This window comes from Rhinatrema bivittatum, chromosome 16, assembly GCF_901001135.1.
Source record: "Rhinatrema bivittatum chromosome 16, aRhiBiv1.1, whole genome shotgun sequence".
NCBI lineage: Eukaryota > Metazoa > Chordata > Amphibia > Gymnophiona > Rhinatrematidae > Rhinatrema > Rhinatrema bivittatum.
Window position 1 is genome coordinate 4,668,349 of NC_042630.1, and position 12,513 is coordinate 4,680,861.

The 12,513-nt window shown below is 48.2% G+C and overlaps 1 protein-coding gene across 4 annotated transcripts in view; it reads right to left on the reverse strand.

Annotated features, from left to right (window-relative positions):
* The window catches only part of LOC115077999 (killer cell lectin-like receptor subfamily G member 1), a 13,437-nt gene continuing 924 nt past the window's right edge, over window positions 1-12,513 (reverse strand). Inside the window, exons 1-6 of one of the 4 annotated variants that reach the window (XM_029580527.1) lie at window positions 9,626-9,868; window positions 3,527-3,622; window positions 2,754-2,873; window positions 1,702-1,853; window positions 334-446; window positions 1-235 (exon numbers count right to left, since the gene is read on the reverse strand). In XM_029580527.1, the coding sequence (XP_029436387.1) occupies window positions 76-235; window positions 334-446; window positions 1,702-1,853; window positions 2,754-2,873; window positions 3,527-3,622; window positions 9,626-9,689 (705 nt within the window). In that variant the 5' untranslated portion in view covers window positions 9,690-9,868 and the 3' untranslated portion in view covers window positions 1-75. Of the gene's footprint in view, window positions 236-333; window positions 447-1,701; window positions 1,854-2,753; window positions 2,874-3,526; window positions 3,623-9,625; window positions 9,869-12,513 lie in introns of those variants that run through there. The other 3 variants (XM_029580526.1, XM_029580525.1, XM_029580528.1) reach the window with 3 other exon arrangements.

Sequence of the window (12,513 nt, forward strand, 5' to 3'; positions counted from 1 at the left end):
TGCCGATGCACTTAGCATTTTCCAGCCTTTATTAAATCAGATCCCTCAGATGCAGTTTGACGGGAAGGTCCCTCTTTATTTTTCCAGGGCACTGGGCTGGCCGCCGTGCAGGGGAAGTCGCACCGCCATTCTCTTGCAGATCCATCTGTGCGCGGAGCGGCACTGCGCAGCGTGAAATTTCCCATTCCTGTAGACGCCGCAGGAGTACCCACTGCCCCCAGCGCTCACTTTAATCCTGGAAAGAAAATCAGACTCTTAGCATGAAGGAATTTAAAAACAAATTGGTTTTTATAAGGGGAAAGCTGGGCGGAGAGGGAAGGCGCCACGCTTCACCTGGTGTTCTGGAGCATGGAGGAGCCGTCCGTCCAGAACCAGGTCCCTAGGCTGCCGTTGTACTGAAGCCCTATCCAGAAGAAGTCGTCTCCCCTTCTGTCCACGAGTTCCTGCTGGGAAGGAGTTGGGAGGCTGTTAGCAGGAGGGGGAGGCTGAGCTGGGGTGATCCACAGTGCAGACGTTAAGGGACGGATTTTAAAAGCCCTACGCATGCCGGGCCTAAAGCCTCAGGACGCGCGTAAGTCCCGGAGCTTGCAAAAAGGTGCGGGGTGAGGTGGTCCAGGGGCAGGGCCAGAGGCCTCTGACAAAGCAGCCATTTCAAAAGTCATATTTGTGAAGTGATGTACCAGATGCCCCACAACCCACAGAAACATGCCCAGGCAACCTGGAAAATGCAGACACACACGCACTGTGATGCACACAGCTACATGCATTCTATGCTATATACACACACACACACACATACACACTGTCATGCACACAGCTACATGCATTCTATGCTATATAAACACACATATACACATGCACACTGTCATGCACACAGCTACATGCATTCTATGCTATATACACACACATATACACATACACACTGTGATGCACAGAGCTACATGCATCCTATGCTATATACACACACATACACACTGTCATGCACACAGCTACATGCATTCTATGCTATATAAACACACATATACACATGCACACTGTCATGCACACAGCTACATGCATTCTATGCTATATACACACACATATACACATACACACTGTGATGCACAGAGCTACATGCATCCTATGCTATATACACACACACACACACATACACACTGTCATGCACACAGCTACATGCATTCTATGCTATATAAACACACATATACACATGCACACTGTCATGCACACAGCTACATGCATTCTATGCTATATACACACACATATACACATACACACTGTGATGCACAGAGCTACATGCATCCTATGCTATATACACACACATACACACTGTCATGCACACAGCTACATGCATTCTATGCTATATATACACAGACATATACACATACACACTGTGATGCACAGAGCTACATGCATTCTATGCTATATAAACACACAGAGAAAAGCAGACATACTCATTTCTATAATGGCACAAATACACACATCTACCACTGACCTGAGATCTGTTTAGACATCAAAAGACAGTGTCCCCTGCATTCCTCAGTTAGATGAGCAGTGGGGGTATCATTTCTATAAGACAACCCCCCCCCCCCCCCCTCCAGTACCTCCCACTGATATGATCCCATAATCGCCCCACTTAATCCCCACACTTCCTGCGCCCACAATCTGAGTGGGGAGCCCTTGTGGCCAGACGCGGTACTTCACCATCTCCGAGTCCTCGTGCAGGGTCAGGAGCTGGGAATTCCGGGATCTGCAATCTCCCAGGCTGTACTGCCAGTCTCTCTCTTCTTCAGAGAAGTAATAGCATCTTCCATGGGACAGCAGCCAGCCGTAGGTGCAGAAGTCACAGGGAGAGCCTGCAGGAAGGCAGAGAAAGCCCTAGGAGATTATTGATGCTCTTTTCTGTCCTTCCAAAAATGCACACAAAGCTTTAAACGTTTCATCAGTCTGTACCATGGCAAGAGAGTATAAAGAGCTGAAGAGATACCTCAGTGGCAGGGCCAGCAGCACCCTGACATACCCAAAGAATGAATACAGCACAAACAGCTGAAGAGAGACCCCAGGCAAGATGTTTTACGGAAAGGCCTGGAGGGAGCAAATTTAACCCTGCATTCTCTGCATTCTGAGGAGAAAAATCATTTTCCCATGGAATTATTCTGACATAGGTGGAGTAATGGCTCCATCTAGTGGAGAGCGTAGAGATTGCTCCCAATCTTTTTCCTTCGTGATTTTCCTCTCCCAAGAGTTGTTTTGTAATGGGAACATAGGAACATAAGAAAATGCCATACTGGGTCAGACCAAGGGTCCATCAAGCCCAGCATCCTGTTTCCAACAGTGGCCAATCCAGGCCATAGGAACCTGGCAAGTACCCAAACACTAAGTCTATTCCATATAACCATTGCTAATGGCAGTGGCTATTCCCTAAGTAAACTTGATTAATAGCAGGTAATGGACTTCTCCTCCAAGAACTTATCCAATCCTTTTTTAAACACAGCTATACTAACTGCACTAACCACATCCTCTGGCAACAAATTCCAGAGTTTAATTGTGCGTTGAGTGAAAAAGAACTTTCTCCGATTAGTTTTAAATGTGCCCCATGCTAACTTCATGGAGTGCCCCCTAGTCTTTCTATTATCCGAAAGAGTAAATAACCGATTCACATCTACCCGTTCTAGACCTCTCATGATTTTAAACACCTCTGGCTTTGTCCCCCTGCCTACTCGCCCTCATTTGAAGTTTCCCCCATCAGGTTTCACCTTCCTTCACCTCCCCACACAGATAATCCTCCATTTTCTCCAACAGCAGCTGGTCCTGCTGGATGCTGAGGTTTGAATGCTGGCAGGTCTGCGTCAGTCCACTGCAGTTAATGGGGATCCCTGAAGACCAAATGAGTCAGATTAGAGACCTGGCAATCTTAAATCAATAGTTGTAATTAGCATTAAGTATTTTTCCAATAATAAAAATCCCTCCCTAAGTGCTGCCTGTATGTGTAGATGTCTGCTCCTTGACTCCTTGCTCACATCTGCTTTATTCACTGATTAGGAAACTCCTGCATTTTATTTTCATTCTCAGTTCCTGCATGCAGAAACCGGAGGAGGAAGCTCAGGCTGCGTTTTTTCCCTTTGCAGCTAAAGCCGTAGGGTGTTAGGATAGACACCTGTCTAGCAGCCTGGGCTTGTTTTACCATGACCTCAGCACATCACAACCACAACATCACATCCTGGACCCCACATTCCAATAGCTAAGGATGGGGAGCAGGGGGGAGAGTGTGTTAGCCTGTGAGCCGGGGGGAGTCACAGGCCAGCTGTGCACACAGGTATCACACGAAAGGATGCTTCTATCACCAGAGAGAGGATTTAAAGCTACAGGCAATGAATATCAAGTTCCTGTCACCGAGCCACTGCATGGAAAGTTATGAATGCATCTTGTTATCTAAAGCAAACTATTTTATCCCTCACTTGCTCCGGAAAGGGTGCTGTGAAGAACAAACACGTTGCCTGGAGTTTGTGTGTGAGGGGCAGGGACTTACTCAAGGCGATCAGCGATATCAAGGCGCCCGTCTGCAGAAGGAGCACGACCCCCAGAACGATGGCACAGATCCGACAGCCCCCACCCCTGGAAACATCTGTGGGTAGAAAGAGACACGGCAATGGCTGAAAAGAGAGAGGGGAGAATGAGATGGGGACTAGAAATCCACTTAACTACTCATGTGGAAATTTAAAAAGAGCTCCGCTAAGGATTTTACCATCAAATAAAATAACTGTCTAATCCATGGGGAAGCTCTGAACAGAGGAGTTGTAAGCTGAGAGTCAGAGCAATAGATTATTCTAATTCATCATATCCAGGCTTGCTTGCTTATTATCCTTAAGCCAAGTCAACTGTTGCAAAACGCTGCTGCTCGGTTGATGTCAGGACTTTCGATTCAGGAGCATATTACACCAGTGTCAGCACAGTTGCATTGGCCTCCATTTCAGTACCAAATTAAACTTATAGCTGTCTTGCTATCTAGAAATCTGTTAGCTCTATCAGCAGCAGCTCCTTGGATCACATACGTGTTAAAAAAAAAACAAAACATACTGCCCTCGAGAGCCTTATATTCTTCACATTCCTTCCCCTCGTTTGGTCCATTTATCGGAGATTGGTAGGAGTACATTTTTTGGGTGTTGCCCCTGAATTTTGGAACTTATTACCCTATGAGGTACAAAGAGCACAATGTCCAAAATATTTGAAAAAGCAATTGAAAGCATTGTTTGTATCGGCTTTTACATCATTTGCTTTTGTTTTTCATTTTAGATGATATTTTAATTATTAATGCTACCGGTGACTTGATGTTCTTGTAATTTCATTTGATCGTGTTTCATTTGTAAGTTATTTTATTGTGGGTGTTTTATTGTAAGCTGCCTAAGGTTTTGTACATATAAATAAAAGAAGCGTAGAACTATACTGCACCTGAGTTCTAATAGCAGCTCGGTCACTGAATCTCTGCCTCCCTAACCACACAGGAAGCCTGCACTGCCCTGAGCCTTACACACTTCCTCTAAGCCCTCGCCACTGGCCGCTTGGCTGACCTACTTTAGCCAATTCTTGTTACTTCCCCAATGCATCTCAGGGTCTTCTCTATCCATTCTTTTTGCTATAAACATTTCCCCTTGCATTTTGACTTTTTTCCATATTAAAAGCAAGGTAAAGGGGTTTTATCTTGCTTTTTATATGCAAAAACACTCAATATGTGATTTAATTTTTAACATGGCCCAACACTCCAGGGATCTTTCCTAAGGCACTGACCGCTGACTTTTCTGAACAGGTATTGCCCCTGTAACTAAACCCCTTTCTGATCCTACAAGCAAAACTGTTCCCAATTAAGAACATAAGGCTTGCCATACTGGGTCAGATTGTGGATTCAATGAACCCAGTATCCTGTTTGCACAGTGGCCAATCCAGGTCACAAGTACCTGGCAAGATCCCAGGCTGCCAACACCCAGAGATAAGCAGTGGCTTTTCCCGATTAATAACAGGTTACAGGCTTTTCAAAACAGTTTATGGACTCCTCACAGTGGCAATGCGTTGACAGCACATTGGATGTATTTTGGATAAAAAAATGTCATTTACACTTTTGAAAGAAGTTAATAACAGAACTGGCCTAGAGAGGTGGTTTAGGAGATCTTCTGTTTCTTCTTTTTGTAGAAACTTACGGGCCGATACAGTAAGGTCCGCGGGAGAGTGGACCTTACTGTGTGCCCGCTGTCCCGGCGCGTGCACAGGCCACTCTCCTGTACACGCGATTCTCTATTCAAATGAGGCCCGGCAGTAAAAATGGGCAAAAGGAGGCGCTAGGGACACTAGCGCGTCCCTAGCGCCTCCTTTTGGACCGGAGAGGCGGCTGTCAGTGGATTTGACAGCTGACGCTCAATTTTGCTGGCGTCGATTCTCGAGCCCGCTGACAGCCGCGGGTTCGGAAAATGGACACCGGCAAAATTGAGCGTCCGGTTTTCGACCCGACAGCCGTGAGCCGACTTCAATATTTTTTTTTTTTTTTTTGGAAACTTTCGGGACCTCCAAATTAATATCGCCATGATAGTAAGTCGGAGGATGCACAGAAAAGCAGTTTTTACTGCTTTTCTGTGCACTTTCCCGGTGCCTGAAGAAATTAGCGCCTACCTTTGGGCAGGTGCTAATTTCTGAAAGTAAAATGTGCGGCTTGGCTGCACATTTTACTTACTGAATCGCGCGGGAATACCTAATAGGGCCATCAACATGCATTTGCATTTTGCGGGCACTATTAGGTTCGGGGGATTGGACGCGCATTTTCGGCCCCTTACTGAATAAGGAGTAAGGGAAAACGCGCGTCCAATGGCGATGGAGGGCACTGTACTGATTCGGCCCGTGTGGCAGGAACAGTTAAGTCCTTTTCTGTCTGTATCACAGCGTTTGACATTCGGTTTCCTTAGGCAGTTCTGTTAGCTCTGCTGTCAGTCTCCCTCCGTTTTCTTTCCCCTCTGCAGACACATCGCTCCCACTCCCCCACTTCTCACCAATCCTTTCACTTTTCAGACTCCTTTAGCCAGCAGAAAAATGGAAGCGATGTTACCCCTCTATAAAACCTGGTGAGACCTCACTGGGAATACTGAGTACAATTCTGGAGACCCCACCTCCAAAAGGATAGAAACAGGATGGGGTCACTCCAGAGGGGGCTACTAACATGGTCAGGGGTCTTCCTTCTAAAGCGAATGGGGATGGACTTAAAGATCTTAACCATATAAACCCTAGGGGAAAGGGGAGATAGGATAGAGGCATTCAGATAAGGAAGGTGGAATAAGGGGTCAGGCAGGCTGAGCATTTTAAAGATCACTTTTCACAGCTAGAGAGGGCAGCAGGGCTGAGAGCCCAGGACAATGGAGGGGAGGGGAGGGGAGAGGGGATCTGGGGTAGATTGAAGTATGGGGAAGCAGGGACTGGGACAGGCCAATGGCCCTTTATCTGCTGCCGGCTGCTATGTGTGTGATCCAATCCCATCCGGACGATGCAGGAGAAGAAGGTTCAGTCCCAGTTCTCTGGATCTTTGGGTAAATGCTTAGCTCCTTTCAGCTTTGGGATGGGGGAAATTCATGGTTTTCCTGACAGTAACTTTCCCATCGAGACACTTCCTCTGTCTCTCCCTCCTTTATCAAATAAATCCGTCTTTTTCATTATTTTGTTTGTTTGTTTTTGGCATCAGCCTGTAACGCTCATTTAATTCTAAATTATTGGGAGGAAAGCTTGCCCTGCACGTTGCACAAGGAAATGCACGCACAGGACATGTGCACAGCAGCATTAGAGAAAAGGCGGCGGGGACCCGGCCAGAGAGCGCAACGGACTGATCCCCGCGGGAGAGGCCGAAACCCGCCCGCAGCCCCTTCTAAAGGCTCGCTGGGTAAGAGGTCAAAATAAACAAACCGTTTCACCCAGGCAAAGCTAAAAACTGAGGGAGGGGGGAGAAAAAGAGCCTCTGGTACCAGGACCCGTCCCACCCTGCAGTGTCACCGCCTCGTCCGCAGCGGGTGCAGGCTCTGCCCTTACAGCGATGGCCCTGATGCCCCTTATGGGAGGGGGGGGGGGTCACTCAGTCCTGATCCCCCTCCCCCCTGGATTCTGTAATACGGAGGGGGTGGGCGGCAGTGCTCTCTTTAAGGGCTGACGGTGGAGCAGACACCGTGGATGCGCCCTGAATTTGCTTCCTTCAATAATTCAGTTTTGCTTTGGTTTCTTTCAGTGCAGGTTATCCTCACCCTCCGCTCCGATCTTTCTAAAGCTTTTCTGATTCGGGCATCTTGGATTAGGGACTTTATCTAATTATGCGCATTCACTGTCCTTTACATTTATGGTTTGTGGGCGACTGTGAGCTCCTTGACCTTACAAACATCTCCTTTCGGAGAAGGTTCTTTCTCTTTTGGTCTCCGTCGCGTCAGTGCTCTGGGGAAGCTCCTTGGAAAACACCGATGAGAAAGATGGAACAACTCAAGCTGTACCCGGGATGCAGGGCTCCCAGGCAGCTCCAGGCGAGAAAGACAATGAAATCTTTCCTGTCAGAGGCTAAGGGTCTCCTTCACAGAAGAAAAGTGCAACAGATTCCACTGCACCTCTCTATAAAGCTCTGACGGCTGCCTGCCACTGAACGACAAGATTTCTCCTCGGCTTCTCCTTAATTTAACACATAACCCCTGATAAAGCAGCCCCTTCTGTCATCGGGGGATTTCTTTCTTTTCCTGCTTCAGGTGCTGTAAGTTTTTCCCTATCCCCAGAGAGCTCACAATCTAAGGGGCCGATGCTCAGCCAAGCGCACTGTAAAATCCGCAGTCGGACGCGGAATAGAGAGGCGCTAATCCACCCCTAATGCAACAGGGGGATTAGCGCCTATTCAACACGCATCTGACGCGGAGTGAATGAGTTAGCGTTCATCACATGCCTCTTGCTCATTCACTGCGCATGCAAAAAAATAAATGTGCGTCTGAGACGCACATTCATCGCTCAGATATTAATGCCTGCCTGGAGCAGGCGTTAGTAGCTGAGCGCATTGAAAAGAAGTACAGAAAAGTTAAAGAAAAAACTGCTTTTCTGTACTTCTTTAAAAGATAAAGAAAAAAAGAAACCTCTGCCGACCGCTTTGAACACTGACGCTGATATGCTCAGCGTCGGTGTTCATAACCGGCAGACCGCCGGTAACCGCGGGGTCGCATTAGCAAGGTTGCGCAAGCGACCCTAGCGCCTCCTTGCTAGCGCGACCCCCTAATTTGTTTATTGCATGGCGCCCCCGCGGGCACCATGCACACATTAAGAAAGCGGACGCTGAAAAATCAGTGCTCGCTTTCCGCATTTAATATTGCATCGGCCCCTAAGTTTGTACCTGAGGCAAGAAAGAGTAAAGTGACTTACCCAAGGTCTCAAGGTGCAGCAGGAACGGCCACCGCCCCGGGCCTGATGGCTCGCCAAAGTTACTGCCCAGCACCCGTTCCCCAGCACAACCACCGGGACTTCTTGTCATCGTTTTCTAACTCAGGGTCTATCTTGCAGTGAGAAGCTGGCAGAGCCATCAGAAACCCAAACCCAATTCCACCTTACTGCTATGGGCACTGTGTGACCCAGGGAGAGCGATTGCATCTCCCTGTGCCTCAGCTCTAATCCCCGGCTCTGTCACTGACTCTGAGTGTGTGACCCCGGGAGAGTGATTGCATCTCCCTGTGCCTCAGCTCTAATCCCCAGCTCTGTCACTGACTCTCTGTGTGTGACCCCGGGAGAGTGATTGCATCTCCCTGTGCCTCAGCTCTAATCCCCAGCTCTGTCACTGACTCTCTGTGTGTGACCCAGGGAGAGTGATTGCATCTCCCTGTGCCTCAGCTCTAATCCCCGGCTCTGTCACTGACTCTGAGTGTATGACCCAGGGAGAGTGATTGCATCTCCCTGTGCCTCAGCTCTAATCCCCGGCTCTGTCACTGACTCTGAGTGTATGACCCAGGGAGAGTGATTGCATCTCCCTGTGCCTCAGCTCTAATCCCCGGCTCTGTCACTGACTCTGAGTGTGTGACCCATGGAGAGTGATTGCATCTCCCTGTGCCTCAGCTCTAATCCCCAGCTCTGTCACTGACTGTGTGTGACCCAGGGAGAGTGATTGCATCTCCCTGTGCCTCAGCTCTAATCCCCGGCTCTGTCACTGACTCTGAGTGTGTGACCCAGGGAGAGTGATTGCATCTCCCTGTGCCTCAGCTCTAATCCCTGGCTCTGTCACTGACTCTGAGTGTGTGACCCAGGGAGAGTGATTGCATCTCCCTGTGCCTCAGCTCTAATCCCCAGCTCTGTCACTGACTCTGTGTGTGTGACCCAGGGAGAGTGATTGCATCTCCCTGTGCCTCAGCTCTAATCCCTGGCTCTGTCACTGACTCTGAGTGTGTGACCCAGGGAGAGTGATTGCATCTCCCTGTGCCTCAGCTCTAATCCCCAGCTCTGTCACTGACTCTCTGTGTGTGACCCCGGGAGAGTGATTGCATGTCCCTGTGCCTGAGCTCTAATCCCCGGCTCTGTCACTGGCACCGAGTGAGCTCAGGGCAGTCTCTTTACCTCCCTGTGTCTCCAGGACCCAGTTGCTAACAATCTTTACCTTTATTGGCTGCTTTCCCTCTTCCTTTGAAGCTCAGGGAGGCGTACCCAGTCTCATCTTCCATAGTCCACGAAACCCTTTGCAGGGCAAGGAATGACCAGCTCGCTAAAAGGTTCCCTGCAGCAGGAAACACTGCCTCAACCTCCAGCCCCCTCCTTCCACCCCAGCAGGGCAGGAAAGGGAAACCGCAGGGCCCTCAGGCCTGAGCTCTTATGTGAATCGGCCACCGCACACACAGGAGGTGGAAACTCCCAGACCTGAGCAGAGCTGCAGAGGAGGGAAAGACCCACTCTGTCAGAATAAAAAACTGTTGCAGAGCCTTCGGGCACGATGGCAGATAAAGGCCACGCAGTCTGCCTTATCAGAGACTGAAGCCCCTTCAGCCTGACGTTACCTAGGACAGAAAGTTACTGCAATTACTCACTAGGAAGATTTGCATACAAGAAAGAAAGGGAGAGGGCTTGAATGTCACTTTTTAAAGCTGCAACGGTGCTGTCGCCTCATTCAGGAAAGGATAAAAAAAGGCTCAGGTGGACCCCCTAGATCTGATTCCATCCCCCACCCCCCCATTAATTCTCAGCTCCCGGGCTGCCGCCTCTGAAACCCAGCGCTCAATCCATTCTTACAGGCCGATGCAATGCCAACGCGCTAATAACGTGCGTCCAAACTCAACCCATGTTTCTTTAATATGCGCGCAATCACCTCTCCTGGGCGCTCGATGCAATAAGCAGACGAGCGCTGAAAAGGACGCGCCGGGGATAGATTGTGCGCCCATGGCACAGAGCGCCCAGGGCACCTGGCTGTGCGCAGGTTAGGAAAGCGGTTGCTGGTAAAATGAGCGACCGCTCTATAGACTTTCTTTCTTCGCTGCTTCCTCCTGCTTAGTAGCGTGACAATATTAAGTCGAAGGAGGCACAGAAAAGCTGAGTATTTTCTGCTTTTCTGTGCATGGCTTGGGACGTCTCGAACCTTAGTGCCAGCTCCGGGGCTGGCATTCACTTTTTAGTGCAAAAACATGCGCGTGCAACACGCGGTAACCTTTTACATCGGGCGTACCAGCTAATATCCTCATCAACACGCATTTACATGTGATGGGCGCTATTAGGTACGCAGTGGGCTGGGCAGGCGTTTTGGACCTGCTAATCCCGGTATTACATTGGGTGTACATGGCGAGCTCAGCGGCGCACTGACCTTAGCCCCTGCTATTGCCTCGGCCTGTGCCATCCGCTGTGCCCATCTCCCAGCTAGCCTGCCCCGAAGTGGCGGGTAACACTGTGGGGCGGATTGTGGGATACTGACCCAGGGGTACCCAATTACACATGCAAGATAATTTACATATATATGCACACACCCCTTAAAACATAAAAAAAAAGCTACCCAGCATGCACGTGTTGTAAAATCCATGGGCCGGGCCCACATATATCATTTACAAAATATTTCACTAAGTACTTTCATTCAACAAGAAACCTGTTGTGCTGCTGCTCATGTGCTCACTGAGGAGGTAATTTTCAAAGGAGTTACATGTGTATACGTAACATACTAATTTAGCAATTTTCAAAAGTTCATTTATGCACTTTCATCTAAGAGCTAGTGATTATTCTTCCTCCCCATCTGGACTCCACCCGGACCTCTAGCCCTCCTAGTTAAGGCTGAAGCACAGAGAATGGGGGACCTGCGACACATTTCAAACAGTTAAATAGATTATCAGATAATTAATCTTTCATATAAAATGTATAAAAAATTTCCCAAACACCAATAAAATATTTCAAAACAGCAGACAATGCCCAACAATTAAAACCAATAAAGATTTAAAAATCCCCCATTCGTAAATAAATAACAGGTTTCAGAACATTTTCTTTTGATTCCAAAAGCTCAGAGATGGTCAGGAGTGAGGGATGTGCACAGACTTTCTCCTCTTGCTCTCATATACACACATTTAACACAGCCACACTCTCTCCAGAACTCACTGACACACACACTCATTGACTCATACGCACAGGCACTCACATACGCTCACTGACTGACACACACAAATCCTCAGTCTCACACACTTTTTCAGACATAAAAACGCTCAGTCTCACACACTTTCTCAGATACTCACTGATACAATTGCTCAGTTCTTATGTTCAGAAACTCTGTTTATTGTAACGCCTTAACCGCAACAGTTTTGTTCTATGGAAACCGACCTGATTTGATATTTGTATTGAGAATGTCGGTATATAAAAATCCTAAATAAATAAATAAATAAATTTTGTCAGATGCTCACTGACACAAATGCCCTGTCTCACACACACTTTCTCACATGCTAACACACAAATAGTCAGTTTCACACACATTTTCTCAGTGTCACACATGCTTACACACAGGCCGATAGAGTACAGTGCGCTCCAGCAGAGCGCACTGTTAACCCGCATTTGGATGCGCGTTTTCGACGTGCTAGCTTTACCCCTTATTCAGTAAAGGGTCGAAAATGCGTGTCCAACCCCCCCCCCCCCCTCCTCCGAAACTAATAGCGCCCGCAACATGCAAATGCATGTTAATGGCCCTATTAGTTATTCCCGCTCAATTCAGTACATAAAGTGTGCAGCCAAGCCGCACATTTTACTTTCAGAAGTTAGCGCCTACCCAAAGGTAGTCGCTAGTTTCTGCCGGCACCGGGAAAGTGCATAGAAAAGCAGTAACAACTGCTTTTCTGTACACCTTCCGACTTAATATCATGGCAATATTAAGTCGGAAGTCCCAAAAGTAAAAGATAATAATAAAAATGTAAAATGGGCCCGCGGCTTGAAAACCGGACGCTCAATTTCGCCGGCGTCCGGTTTCCGAACCCGTGCATGTCCAAAAAGAGGTGCTAGGGACGCGCTAGTGTCCCTTGCGCCTGTTTTTAG